Raw genomic sequence first — 15775 nt, forward strand, 5'->3', positions numbered from 1 at the left:
GGGCCCTTGATGCATCCAGAGTTTGTATATTTCCAATTTAAAAATAAATTCCATGCTTATGCTTTTTATTTTCCATTTTATCCTAGATAGGAGAAGTAGCATAGACTCTGGCATTTCTACTAAATAAAGCAACTTCCAGCAAGAAAAGTCCTAGACTGGGAAAGAATTCTGGGACACTTTGCCTGTGAATATTTTCATACTGATTTTTTGAGAACTTCTGTTGATTTTAGATGGGTAAAAAGAAGCCACAAGCTTCCCTGAGGACAAGATTCACATTTTAGTCATCTTTCTCTCCTTAACTCCTATAGTAAGTACTTAATTGCTATTGGGTGATATTCTAATACAACCAATGGATGTCCACTATCTCCCAGCATCTAGAATGTTGAATTTAAGAGAAGCCACTCAATGATCAGTAAAGGGAACTGGTGATGCAGATAATTAGAAAGAGCAAATGTTCCTTCATTAGAGCCAGGAAAAGAATAGCAAGCTCCATTATTATAATCAATGAGGAAAAAGACAGTATTTTGACTATCATGTATGGATTATAGCATAAGGAGTGTTACTATCCATACCCATATTGTTTTGTTTTTTTTGTTATGATAATAAATGCCTTTAAAAATATGTTTTTGGTTAGTGAAATCCTAGAAAATCTAGATACAGATTTTGTACTACAGACAAAAGAGTGCCCTAAAAAATCCCCATGTGTTATGCTGCCATTTTGAAGAGAGTCCTTCATTAGACCTGCTTAGTCAAACTATCTTTAAGTTGGTCCCCTTTTGTCAGGTTCCCTTAGATCTAAACACCATATCCTGATGATAGATGTTATCATTAACTTTAGTATCCTGTTGCCATCGAGTCAATTCTGACTCATAGCAACCCTATAGGACAGAGTAGAACTGCCCCATAGAATTTCCAAGGAGTGGCTGGTGGATCCGAACAGCTATCCTTTTGGTTAGCAGCCTGAACTCTTAACCACTGCGCCACCAAGGCCCTAACTTTAGTAGAGTGGTTGGATAAACCTTGATTAATGTAATGATTTCAGTGATTTATAACTTAGTCTAGGAATTTGCTTTCTAAGCTATGAAATTAAAACTTAATTGAACCTAAGTATTGGGGGGAAAAAAAGCAACTTTACCACATGCAGATAGATTTCTTAACAAACCTGTCTTTGAGGGTCACTGGCAGACTTGACTTTTTCCCCAATAACGCCCAGAATTTTGATAAGTTTCCTCTCCTTGGAAAACTCATCATTCAAGGCTTTTCCCGCACAGAATTGGAGAGCAGCCAGCAGCTTCTGGTACCAGCTTTTAAAATAAGCTTCATTCTGTGCATCCTTTAGCAGCCTGAAGGAAAGAGAGAAAGAATTTTTGTTTCTAAAGATGATTTTTTAAACCACCTTCAGCAGGAACAGTAAGTGCATTTTAGATTAATCCGTATTTGGTGGCTTTGGGCAGTTTAACAACCTAGAATAGGGGAAAATGTTTATTTGTTGGCAGTCATCAAGTTCCATCTGATAGCTAACGAGATTCCAAGAGGGAAGAATCGATAAGAAACCTGCTTTTTCTCATTTTAATTCACAACGCACTTTTTCTTCTTTCAGGCTTCTTAATTCTGTAACAAACACTTTTCTCAAGAATACATTTTGACTTCTTATTAAAATATAGACGAAGAACTTTAGAAAAATTATTTATAAGCAACTATTTATTTGGTTTTATACTATTGTAGGGCTCAACCATCAACCCCATCCTTTTTTGCTTTTCTCCAAAATAAAATGTCCCCCTACAGTCACAGAACTATGTATTGCTCTATCTTCCAGCACCTTCCTGTGATTATCTGGAGGAAGGTATGGCAAAAGAAAAAGCATGTTTTTTTGTTTTCAGGCATTTCTGGACTCAAATTCCAGTGCTACAACTTACAAGTAACTTAGGTAGAGGTTTTCTTTTTGGTCTGTAACATAAATTAATAACTTTTACCCTACAGAGTTGTATACAGCATAAAACGAGCTAATGCCTTTGAAAGTGTACATACCAGGCAGACAAAAACTGTTAGTTCATGCATATCTTGCAGCCTCCCCAAGTCGACATTAATCTCTGCCTGGCCGCCTGCTCATGTCACATACATGAGCAGCGGATGAAGAAGCAAGATAACGGAGAAGTAACAAATATTTGATTACTCTGTCTGCCATGTGATGGTTTCTATTGCCTTGAAACCAGTAACAATATGCTAAAACTTTACTTTCTATTATGCCCCAAAACACTGGAATGGAATTAAAAATATAAATAAATAAAGGACTAATTCCTCTGAATCTTAATCTCTCTGATTAATTCTTTTAATCTTACCTAGTCTCTAGTCATCCCCTCCTCTTAAAAATAATTAGTACTCAAGAAACTAGAAGAAAATTATTATGAGAATGGAATAATAAAAAAAAATAAAGGACTAAATGCATAGTAGCCAAAAAAATATATAGGTGAATTTCATTATGCTATAGAAACTCTCACAAACACATTTTTTTTTTTTTTTTTGGTTTGTTTTCTATGGTCTCTGTTCCTACAGAATGAAGTTTAAAAGAATTAATTGATAAGTCTCTTTTTTTTTTTTTTTTAAGGTGAGGACTTGCTCCTTTTTCATTGTTAAGAAGCCAGCTTATTTTCTAGCACCTTTTTACTTTCCCAAAAGACATTTAAACATGTGGAATAATAGTTATTTGCTTCTGGAAAGCATTTTCTTTTTTTAAACCAAGTCCAGGGGCTAAATATATATCTGTGGGAAAATATACTTCATTGATACCCTCATTATTTTCAAGGTAGGCAGAATAAAAAAAAAAATAGCAGACAATAAAGGGTTTTCTTACTCACCTCTATGGTGGGATTTTGAACTGTCAGGCATGTAATGAATGCATTAAGTTATTCTTTGGAGGTTCTAAGGAAATGAAAATTGTGTGACTGTGAATTGGAAAGCCACAAACGTAAGCCTGCAATGTAAAATTTCAGGATCTTTTATGTACTATTGTATACCTCTCAGATTCTTATAGTCTACTCGGATTTCAGTGAGACAGGGTGTTGATGGATTGAGTATTTCTATATCCTATCAATGTCTGCCAACATTTTAATACATTTAAATATCGCATTATTTGTTTTTGAAAATATTTTTAATCTGCTCTAGTGTATAACTATATAACCATCATAGTCCCTGGGTGGTGCAAATGGTTAAAGCACTCAGCTACTAACTGAAAGGTTGGCTGTTTGAGCCCACTCAGAGGTGCCTCAGAAGAAAGGCCTGGTGATCTCCTTCTGAAAACTCGGCCGTGAAAGCTCTATGGAGCACAGTTGTACACAAATGGGGCCACCATGAGTTGGAATCAATTCAATAGGAGGTGGTTTGGTTATTAGTTTTTATATAATGACCTGATTGCTCTTGGAATGAAGGAAAAGCTACTCTGCATAAAGTCAGAAACATTTTATTAAAAGAATTAAAGAAGAGGTATATTTTAAGGGTGAAGTCATAGAGACTCAGAATAATATGGTTAATTTGTATTCATAATACACTTATTTCTCATTCTATTAAAAATGTATTTACTTCTCTCATGAGGCTGATTCGGGGAGGAAAGTCTCAGTTTGATCCCTTCCTCAAAATAAAGAAGAGTAGGGAATATTTGCAGAGGGAATATGTGACCATGTTCTAAAAGACATAAAAGCTAAGAAAACTCAGTGTATTCCACTGTGATTATTTTCCTTGTAGAACGTGCCTTATTTAAACCCTACATCCCTGCCAAGATTACATGTTCTCCTGGTGAGATCTGGTCCAAGCTCTGTGCGTTTTTACTCAACTTGTAAAGAGTTTGTTTTTATACATTGCAGAATTGGACTCAGAGTGTTCAAGAAAATCAAGGGAGGTCGATTATTCTATCCCTGTGTCCTTTTTTTTTTTAGGTGCAGACACCTTAACTGACAAGAGAAGTTAACATGTCCCTTAATTTTAAATAACTGCAGCCAAATTGGGCTATACAGTTTGGGGTGCGAGGTAACAGTTCTGTGTTAATGACCTTCCCGATGAGGAAGTGGTAAATTCCTCATGCTGTGGTTTTCAACCATTGCCTCTGTAAAGACTTCAGAAAACAGCTAGTCACTTTCCCTTAAGCATTACAGAAACCCTTTTCAAAAGATGTTGTCACCTGGGAGAGGCAGTATTGTTAATGCCAAATAAAATGTTAAAAATAAAAATGTTAAGGTCAAGGAACTGAGAAGTGTCAAGTAAGATTTGCCGTTAAGAGACTGAGCTTTTAAGATGCGGGCAATGTAACTGTGTACAATCTGTGCTGTAAATCTCAAAATCCAGAGACTGGTTTATCCTAATGTCAGCAAGATCCAGGGATGATTGAATTTGATACTATTTTATACACATGCCTTATAGATGTAAGTAAATGTTGTCATTTACATGACAACATTCAAATGACAATAAACGCATGAAATCTACCTGATTAGAAGAAGACTTGACAGTGTTAAGTATGATAGGCAGAAAGGAGGAAGGAAGGGAAACATAACCCAGGCACCTGAGCACATTTGTTGTAGGATGTGATGAAGGTATTCGCCTAAATTAACTGGATGACGGTGGATTCAGAGATACCTAAGTTAGTCACAATTACTACCTAGTATGAAATCAAGTTTTTTTTTTTCCCCCCAGAAATTAGAGCTTTTCTGACTTTCTTTATGCACACAGCTTCTGATCACATGGTGAAAGACTTGCTGGAGCCACAGGAAAAGTACAGATAGTTCACATTTCATCAGTCTACCAGCAGGACAGAACAGAGTAATCATACCACTCCAGTCTTCTTTGCTTCATAACTTTTATCCCTTCAGTCTAGGTCTTAATTTTAGTTCTCAACAGCATGATATCCCACAACGTAAGAGCTGCCTTAGATTTTTTACCCACTTGTGTATTTCCTGTGAGTGGAGAGGAGAAACAACATCCAGTAGCAATAAATAATTGAGCTGCTCAATGAAGAAGAGTGATTTTAGGTCACTCCAGGACCTCCTTTTACCATTTCCTCCTATACTTGTTGCTATTTTGTGTAGGGTGAGGTGTGTGGATCAGCAGACCAATTATCAGTGAGCAGGGCTGGATTCCTGAATGTGACTTTTTCTGGTGTACTTAGAACCCCGGGGCATATAAATGCTGAAATCTAATAATAATAAAATTATTAATTTTAAGACTTTAATAGTGTGATTGAGAAGCAAAAAGCATATGTCTTTAGCATTTATAACTTTATCTTCTAAGTCATTAAGGGATTTAATATTTTCCTAAACTAAGGAACTTGGTATATTATATACTCCTTGCAAAAATAATAACCGCTTTGTATGACTAGTCCATTTTCAGAATATTGATTTGATCTTTCAGAAACATTTGCACTAAGCTACTGTTGAATTTTGCATGTGAGAAGCATTATATGGGTTAAGTATGCAGAAATATAATTTCCAATCAACAGTTATATTACAATATATATTTACCAATAAACCACTTTGCAACAAATCTTATATATAAATCTACCCATAGGGAATAAATTCAGAAGATAATGAGTCCATACTGTAAGGACTGTATACATTTTTAAAATGCTTAAGTATTTAAGAGGGGCCCATAAGGTATGTAACTGACTTGGTTTTATCATGATACCATAATTTATATATCTAATAATTATTGTTCTTAGTTGCCATCAAGCCATGAGTGGCTTACTCATGGTGATCTTACGTATAACAGAACAAAATATTGCCCAACTCTGTGCCATCTTCATGATTGTTGGTACTTTTGAGTCCATTGTTGTGGCTGTTGTGTCAATTAATTTCACTGAAGGTTCCCCTCATTTTCAATGACCCTCTCCTTTACCAACTATGACATCCTTTTCTTGTCTTTCCTGATGAAGTGTCCAAAGTAAGCAAGAAGTTTCATATCCTCACTTCTAAGGACCATTGTGGTTGTATTTCTTCTAAGGGTGATTTGTTCATTCTTCTGGCAGCCCACCTTTCGATATGCTTCACCAATACCACAATTTGAATGCATCAATTCTTCTGTTCTCCTTTGTCACATGCACACGAGGAGACTGAAAAGACTATAGCCTGGGTCGGGCACACCTTAGTCAACAAAGTGACATCTCTGGTTTTTAAAATTTTAAAGAGGTCTTTTGCAGGGGATTTGCTCAATTCAATATGTCATTTGATTTCTTCACCATTGCTTCCATGCACATTACCACCTCTAAATTAGACTCTTTAAATTACGTGCTAATACTTACACCGCTTCCTTTGCCCACTGTATGTAGTAGATTCCCTTTGTCACACTGTTATTGTTCTTAATTCTATGCTTTTCCTTCTGAAGAAGATTGTACATCCACACCCTTTGCCACGTGACTTCCAGCACCTTCCCGTAGGTAAAGTATAGTTCCCCACCTCCATCACTTGTCAGGCTTGGCCATGTGACTAGCATTGGCCAACAGAATGACACTAGATGAAATGTACACGCATGTCCAATGAATGTGCTATTGGGGTTTCATACGGGTTCTTGTATTTCTGTTTTCTGCCACGAGAATAGCGTGTAACATATGGGGGCTGTTCCTTCAGTCTGGAATGAGAAGACATGTGGACCAAAGAGGAGCATTGCTGAGTAGAGTCCAGTGGAGCTGAGCAGAACTATAACCAGTCTGTAGCCTTTGTGCTAGATGAATAAGAAATAAATCTTTGTTATTGTAACCCACTGAAATTTTGGGATTTTTTTTTTTATATTGTAAAAACAAATGAATACACTATATTTCATATTCTCTCTTTTTCTCCTTGTCTTGATCTTTATTTTCATTTGTTTGTTTGTATTACATTTAGAATATAGAGCACATTTTTTAATACCCTCAGTGGTAGCCCTGAGGATATTTTTGGGCAAACCAAAGTACCAAAAATAAACAAAAGTCATTTGGAATCAAGTCTGGTGAATTAGATGAGTGCTGAATTTGAGTATACTATTTCAGATTTAAAAAGAAAAAAGAACCATAAAAGTAATAAAAAATGGTTTTCTTTTATGGATCATAAAAAGCTCCATAGGGTATTTCAAAAATGATTTGCTCAGGCTCATTTGAACACACATATCCTGGTATATTTGCTCAAGTTTTATTTTATTACTACTAACATACTTTTTTACTCATTTAAAAGTGTGAATAGGCTTATGCACCATCTGTTGCTTCGTCCAGCCAAGTGTTTGAGAATCTAACAGGAGATTCTCTCAGAGTAAAAATGTTGTTGTGATGACTATGATAGGGTAGTGACAAGATTTTTTTAGGGCTTGTATAACACAGGGCTAAACAAAGGGTCTTATGGTTGAGGCCAGTGAGGGAGGCAGAGCACGTAGCTTCTCTGAGTAAGCTAAGAGCTCTACTCCAATGGCAACATCTACAAGACTGAAATGACTGAATAGGAGACCTATGGCTTTGGAGGAGGAAGCATCTGTATCAGGGTGTTGGGTGGGACTTCCTTTGTTGCTCTGGAGTTAGCTATCATGATGTAAGATTGTAGAAAAGAGACAACAGATAGCCTATATTCTACGAGTTACCAAAAAAATATCTAGATGTCATGCAGCTCTTCAAGGCTTATTAAGAAGTGGCTTAAAACATTTAATGAAGAATTAATACAAATCCTTTTTAACCTCCTCTAAAAACTAGTAGAGGAGTTAGCACTTTCCAACTCATTCTATTAGGCCAGCATTGCCTTGATACCTTCAATGAGATATTTGATACAGTGGCTGCAACCATGGGCTCAAACAAAGCAACAACTGTGAGGATGGTGCAGGACCAGGCAGTGTTTCATTCTGTTGTAAACAGGGTCACTGTGAGTCAGAACTAACTTGACAGCACCTAACAACAACAACCCTGATACCAAAGCCATCACAAAAAATAAAATTAGAGGACAATATCCATTATGAATATAGATGCAAAAATTCTCAAAAATACTGGCAATATTCAGCAGCATATTAAAGGTATGATATACCATGACCAAGTGTGATTTATTCCAGGAATACAAAGGTGGTTTGTCTTAGTCAACTAGTGCTGCTATAACAGAAATAGCACAAGTAGATGGCTTTAACAAAGAGAAGTTTATTTCCTCATAGTAAAGGAGGCTAGAAGTCCAAATTCAGGGCATCGTCTCCAGGGCAAAGCTTTCTCTCTCTGTTGGCTCTGGAGGTAGGTCTTTGTCCTCAATCTTCCCCTGGTCAAAGAGCTTCTCAAGCACAGGGACCCCAGGTCCAAAGGACACGCTGTGCTCCTGGTGCTTCTTTCTTGGTGGTATGAGGTCCCAATTCTCTCTGCTTGCTTCCCTTTCCTTTTATCTCTTGAAACATAAAAGGTAGTGCAAGCCACACCCCAGGGAAACTCCCTTTGTGTTGGATCAGGGATGTGACCTGGTAAGGGTGTTACAATTCCACCCTAATCCTCTTTAACATAAAATTACAATAAAAAAATGGAGAACAACCACAGAATACTGGGAATCATAGCCTAACGAAGTTGATACGCACAATTTTGGGGGAACATAGTTCAATCCATGACGGTTCAACATTAGAAAAATCAATCAATATAATATCACGTTAATAGAATGAAGAAAAAGAACTCTATGACCATCTCAATTGATTCCAGAAGGCATCTGACAAAATCCAGTACTCTTTCATGAATAAAACAGTCAGCAAACAAGGAATATAAGGGATATTCATCAACACGATAAAAAGAGTTTATGATACACTCACAGCTAATATACTCAATAGTGAAAGACTGAAAGCTTTTCCCCTAAGACCAAGAACAAGACGGAGATGCCTGTGGTCACCACCAAACCAAAAACCAAATCCATTGTCATTGAGTTGATCCTGGCATACTGGCCCCACAGGACGGAGTAGAACTGCCCCATACGGTTTCCAGGGAGTGGCTGGTAGACTCAAACTGGTTAGCAGCCAAGCTCTTAACCACAGTGCCACCAGGGCTCCTACTACTATTCAATATTGTACTGGAAGTTCTAGCCAGAGCAATTAGGCAAGAAAAAGAAATACAAGGCATCTGAATTGGTGAGGGAGAAGTAAAACTATATCTAAAGGCGACATGATCCCATACACAGAAAATCCAAAACGTCCATATGAAAGCTAAAAAATGAATTCCGTGAAGTTATAGGTTACAAAATCAGTTGTGTGTCTATACACCAGCAATGAACATTCTGAAAATAAAATTATAAAAACAATGCCTTTAATTCATTTATTTCTTTAAATACAATTCCTAGGAATGAATTTAGCCAGGGAGGTGAAAGATTTCTACACTGTAAACTACAAAACATTAAGAAAAGAAGTTAAAGAAGACCTAAATAAAAGGAAAGACATCCATGTTCATGAGTTGGAAGACTTAATTGTTAAGATTTTAATATTATCCAAAGCAATTTACAGATTCAGTGCAATCTGTATCAAGATCTCAAAACCCTCTTCTTTTTTTTTTCAGAAATGACAAAGCTGACTCTCAAGTTTGAAAAAGAACAAAGTTAAAGGGCTCGCAAAATTTACTACAAAGTTACAGTAATCAAATTAGTACAGTACTGGCATAAGGATAGACAAATAGATCAAAGGAATAGAATTCAGAGTTCAAAAATAAACCCATATATCTATGGACAATTGACGGTCTACAAGGGTTCTGAATCCATTCAATGACGAAAAAACAGCCTCTTCAACAAATGATCTGGGACAACTGAATTTCCACATGGAGAATAATGAAGTTGGAACCCTACCTCTCATCATATATAAAAATTAACTCAAAATGGAATGACAACCTAAATATAAAAGCTAAAACCATAAAATTCCTAGAACAAAACATAGGTATAAACTTTCCACACTTTGTATTTGGCAAAGGATTCTTAGATATGACACCAAAAGCATGAAAAACTGAAGGAAAAATAGATAAGTTGTATTTCATCAAAATTAAAAACTGTTTTGCATCAAAAGATATTATAAAGAAAGTAAAAAGACAACCTACAGAAGAAAATATTTGGAAGTCATATATCTGATAAAGGTTTAACGTACATAATACATAAAGAATTCTTGCAACTCAACAAAAAGACAGACAATGCAATTTTTAAAAAATGGGTAAAGGGCTGAAATAGACATTTCTCCAAGAAGATACACAAACAGTCAATAAACACATGATAAGATGCCAAACATCATTAGTCACTAGAGAAATGCAAATCAAAACCACAATGAGATAGTGCTTCCTACCCACTAGGATGGCTATTACCATAATCAAAAAATAAAACATGTTGGTGAGGATGTGAAGAAATGGGAGCCCCCATGCATTGCCAGTGGAATATAAAATGGTGCAGCCACTATGGAAAACGTTTTGGTGGTTCCTCAAGAAGTTAAACATAGAACTATCATATGATCTAGCAATTCCACTCTTAGGTATATATCCAAAAGACTTGAAAGCAGGAACTCAAACAGATACTTCTATACCAACGTTCACTGCAGCACTATTCAAATAGTCAAATGATGGAAACAAGCAAAGTGTCTATCAACAGATGAATGGATAAACAAAATGTGGTATGTACATACAATGGAATAAAAAGAATGAGATTCTAATACATGGTACAACATGGACGGACCTTGAAAGCATGCTGAGTGAAATAAGCCTGACACAAAATGAAAAATACTGTGTGATTCCACTTATATGAATTATCTAGAATAAGCAAATTTATACAGACAAAATATAGATTAGAAGTTATCAGGGACCGAGGGGAAGGGATAAGAAGGAGTTATTGCTTAGTGGGTGTCTTAGGCTGAGTTCTCTAGAAGTGCAAAACCAGTGAAGTGTATATATTTCTGTGTGTATATATGTGTGTGTGTGTGTGTGTGTGTGTGTGTATAAGCCCTGGTGGTGTAGTGGTTAAATGTTCTGCTACTAACCAAAAGATAGCAGTTTGAATCCACCAGGTACTCCTTGGAAACCCTCTGAGGCAATTCTAGTCTGTCCTATAGGATTACTGTAAGTCGGAATCAACTTGATGGCAACGGGTTATATATATATATATATACACACACACACATATATGTATGTGTACATAGAGAGAGGGGGATGGAGACAGAGAGGTTTATTTCAAGGAAATGGCTCATCCAGTTGTGGAGGCTGGTAAGTCCCAAATCCATGGGTCAGAGGTCAGGTTGGAGGCTTCTCCTGACTCGCATAATTTCAGCGGCTGATAAACCCAAAATTATCAGGTCAGATGGCAAGCGTCTGGCTCACAGTGCTGCGGGAGCTGGTGAATTCCAAAATCTACAGGTCAGACCACAGGCTGCTAGCTCATATCCCAAGAACTGGAGGTCAGAGTATGATGATTGGATGCAGGATCCGAAGAGGGTTATCTTTGCCAGAACATTTATAAATATTGGATGCAGAGCTCCTCTCTCCACCCCAGGAAAGTCCACTTTCAAATGATTGGCTACTCACATTAGATTACAAAATGGAGGACAATTACGTGATATCTATCAAACCACTGGGAATCATGGCCTTGACAAGTTGACACATAACTTTAACCATCACAATGAGTACAAGAGTTTATGTTTGGAGTGATGAAAAAATTTTGGAAAATGATGGTGGTGATGGTTATATGACATTGAGAATATAAATAATGCCACACTGAATTGTACACTTTTAAAAATAGTTAACCATCACCATTTCCAAATTTTTCCATCATTTTTAACAGAAGCAACATAAGCATAATTAATGTCATCGAATTGTACACGTGAATGTCACCGAAATGACAAATACTTATAGCATAATTTAAAAAAAAAAAGTTGAAGTGGCAGTTATAAAATTTAAAAAGGGAGAAAAAGGGAATTAAAAAGGGAAAATTAAGTTAAAAATTAAAATGAAAAATAATTCAGTGTAGAAAGGGTGAATTGCTTTTCTTTTTCTCTTATCTCCCCACCCCAAAGCCAAGAGAAGTTATGGGTAGAAGAGAGAGAGGAGGGGTGAAACAGTAGATCACCTCCTCCACCCACTGAAAGTCCTCCAAATCAAAGCTTGGCTGGGGCTGGAGAATGGTGAGAAGGTATATATCAATTGGATAAGAAAATGAAGTTTTAAACTGGAGAAGACTGGTGTGAGATTTTTAACATCTAAAAATGCCCAGGAAACTATGGGACCTACCCTCGTTTTTTACCAGGGAATGTAAAAGGGCAAAGGTAGCATTTAACAAAAATAAAACAATAAAAACATCTTTTTTATTTGAGTCCTACCAAGCTCAGTCAGTTTAAAAAACTAGGAGAGACAGTTAAAAATGTAAGAGCGTCAGAGCAAGAAGAAATAAAATTCCAGGAAATCAACTGATTGCACTACATGAAAGAAAAAGTGGAAGGGCCCTAAAATGCAGAATATGGATTGAGGGATTTAGGCCGAGTTTTTTTTTTTTTTTTTTTCTCTACCTGTCTTCATCCCTCTTGGCCACTCACTGCTTTTACAGAGCAGGGCACATTTTACCCTCATTTGTGGATGATTATTGTGAAGCACCAGTTAGGATTCAAGAACTCAATCTTGTTCCTTTACCACTGCACATAACTATTATAGTTAGTAGTTTATCCATATTTAAATAAAATGTTTGGCAGATTAGCCAGTCACATATTTGATTACAAGCTTAAATGGTATTTTTCTGAAAATTAGTTTTAGGTGGTATCCCATTTGTGTAATGACTGCAATCAGGATTACCACTGCACAGCAATGCCTTGCATTTTTAGGAGCAGCTGGGAGCTACGAGGGAAAAACAAAATTTATGCTGAGCGGAAGTGTTCCCCTGAAGACTCCTGCATCCATAGTAAGGAATCGTGGCAACTTTGTGCTCATCTTCCCATGGGGCATGATTGGTCTGGGAGCTACAGGTAAATAAATAAAACTCCTTGCATCCCACTCATATGTATTCATATATTCTCATGTTACATATACCGAGTGATGTAATTTAAGAGCACTGTGTCCTCCACCTCCCATTCCAATACACACTTATTTCTTTAGTTATTTTATTCAGATCATTCTCCTAAATCAAGCCCTAAACTGTGAATAGCTGGTAGTGATCTCTCCCGGCTCCTATCATCATGTTCTCTCTATGCTTGTTGATTCCTCCCCCTGCCCAAAATAAAGCAAAACAAACCAGGTGGAATTTGAGCCCTTAACACCCTTTGGAAGAGATAGTTTCCTGTGAGGTCCTCCTGTATCCCATCTCTCTTTCCTTACATTCTCGTTTTCTCTCTTCTCTGATCCCCAAGAATCCCTCTCTTCCACTTTGTTCTCTTCTGCTGTGCCCTAGGCTCCAAAGTGCTTCTAGTCCTTCTCACTCTAATCAAGTACGTGTTCTCCAGAGGAAATCATACTCCTATGCTCAGAGAATAACGGTATATGATGATGGAGCTGAAAGAAACTTTGAGATAATCTATTCTAACCTCCACATTTTATGGGGGTGTAAACTGCGAGATTTAGGGACTTGCCGAAGGACCTACAACTAGAACTCAGAGTTCTTTTTTAAAATTTTTATTGTGCTTTCTGTGAAAGTTTACAGATCAAATCAGTCTCTCAAACACCTTACTATATACTCCTAATTGCTCTCCCTCAATGAGACAACCTGCACCTTCCCTCCACTCTTCTGCCAGCTTCTAACCCCCTCTGCCCTCTCATCTCCCCTCCAGATAGGAGATGCCAACATAGTCTCAAGTGTCTACTTGATCCAAGAAGCTCATTCTTCACCGTCATCTTTTTCTATCCCATTGTGCAGTCCAGTGGCTGTCTGAAGAGTTGGCTTTGGGAATGGTTCCTGTCCTGGGCCAACAGAAGGTCTGGGGGCCATGACTACTGGGGTCCTTCTAGTCTCAGTCAGACCATTAAGTCTGGTCTTTTTACAAGAATTTGGGGTCTGCATTCCACTGTTCACCTGCTCCCTCAGGGGTTCTCTGTTGTGTTCCCTGTCAGGGCAGTCATTGGTTGTAGCCAGGCACCATCTAGTTCTTCTGGTCTCAGGATGATGTAGTCTCTGGTTTATGTGGCCCTTTCTGTCTCTTGGGCTCATAATTACCTTGTGTCCTTGGTGTTCTTCATTCTCCTTTGGTCTAGGTGGGCTGAGACCAACTGATGCATCTTAGATGGTCACTTGATAGCATTTAAGACCCCAGATACTGCTCTCCAAAGTGGTATTCTCCAAAGAGCCTTCTTCCTTTCCAAAGTTCCTTATTTCATTTTGTCCTGCTACCTATAAATTTCTAGCTAAAACTCCACCAAAAAATGCCAATAGTATTTTCCTTTCTTTTTTTTTTTTTAACTGTTTTTGAGTTTTTAAAAGAACTTGTTAGCTAAAATATATTTTTGTATGGAATATTTCTAAGCAAGGATATTTTTCTCTCCCTTACCTAGCCTGCAAAAAGAATAAGATGTGTAGACAGATGGCAGGGTGGATTATCCAACAGTCAAGGTAAGCACAGTGCTTACCTCACTTACCAGATCATCTGTAGTGAACTATTCCACATTTTTTTACCACATCAAAGATTCTGCTTTTAGGTACAGCTGGCATCTGTCTCTCTCCCAATCCCACAGCACCTTGCTACAGAACGAAAGGCTCATTTTAAATTTACGATCCCTGACGGGGGTGGATGACCCAGTAAACAAGGGAAGCACTGATTTACCTGTCCTTCTTTACTAATCTGTAGTGAACAATTTCACATGGGTTTCATTACACTTGGTGTGGTGAAACCCATGTGAAATTGTTCACTACAGATGATCTGGTAAGCAAGGTAAGCACTGTGTTTATGTTACTGCCCCTGTGTGGACTCTGCTTTGATAATGCAAATCATATGCATGACTTAGTCCTCCATCTCTTCCTCACTTTACAAGGGGAGGACCAACACCACAATTTAGAATGGTCTGGCCTTCTGTGGTTTACTTAGATGGCTGAAGTGGTAGTGATGGGGTCTGGAGGGGAGGAATATTTTGAAAGTATTGAAAAAGAATTGAAAGTAATACACTGATTGCATTTGGGAACCTAAGAATCCTGATGAACTCCGCACGTACAACAGACGATGTGTCTTGAACTACCCACCTTAATTGGAACTGTGGTTCCAAATAGTTACAAGTGATGATAGAAGAGAAATGGGGACGTTTCTAGCATCAGCATATACGATGTAATAAAATATGTTTTGCTTGACATATAATTAATGCTCAAATCCGTGCTCGTGGAATTTTAAATTAGTGCAATAGATGTTGTGTTTTCCCTTGCTTACTTTAAAAAAATATGGTTCTGAACTGAGTTCCTAACTCTGCCTTTTTTCTTTTTTTCCTCCTGGATACATGTACAGTTACTTTAAAGGCAACGTTAGCATTTTTTTCATAAAGTTTCCTTAACAAAATTTCTTTTAACAGGAAGCCAATTCCTTTGCTATATGAATGTTTCATAAGAATAGCAACCTAATAATAAAAATCCTCTTTAGCCCTCAGCCTTTGTTCTTGCACAGCCCTCTGGTGAAAGCTGGATAATCATCATATTGTGCAATGAACAATTCATATGTTTGAACACAGCCAGAGGGGCAGGTTTATAGGTGTAAGGCAAAGCTGGCTTTGAAATACCTGGTTTCCTTGAAACCTCAGCTTCAAATCACAGCTGGGGAGGCTGCCTCACCCTTCATCCTTCAGAGTCACAAACATTGTGATCCATTCTGTGAAGATATTAAACATTCCCTGGGATATTATCCATAAGATTTG

At 37.4% G+C, this 15775-nt stretch overlaps 1 protein-coding gene across 2 annotated transcripts in view; it reads right to left on the minus strand.

Moving 5' to 3' along the window:
* PIK3C2G (phosphatidylinositol-4-phosphate 3-kinase catalytic subunit type 2 gamma) overlaps positions 1–15775 on the minus strand; it is a 389187-nt gene that overhangs the window by 148144 nt on the left and 225268 nt on the right. For both annotated transcript variants that reach the window (XM_064284537.1, XM_064284535.1), the window contains one exon: positions 1163–1343. In XM_064284537.1, coding sequence (XP_064140607.1) covers positions 1163–1343 — 181 coding nt within the window. The remainder of the gene's footprint in view (positions 1–1162; positions 1344–15775) is intronic.

Source organism: Loxodonta africana, chromosome 4 (genome assembly GCF_030014295.1).
Source record: "Loxodonta africana isolate mLoxAfr1 chromosome 4, mLoxAfr1.hap2, whole genome shotgun sequence".
Lineage (NCBI taxonomy): Eukaryota > Metazoa > Chordata > Mammalia > Proboscidea > Elephantidae > Loxodonta > Loxodonta africana.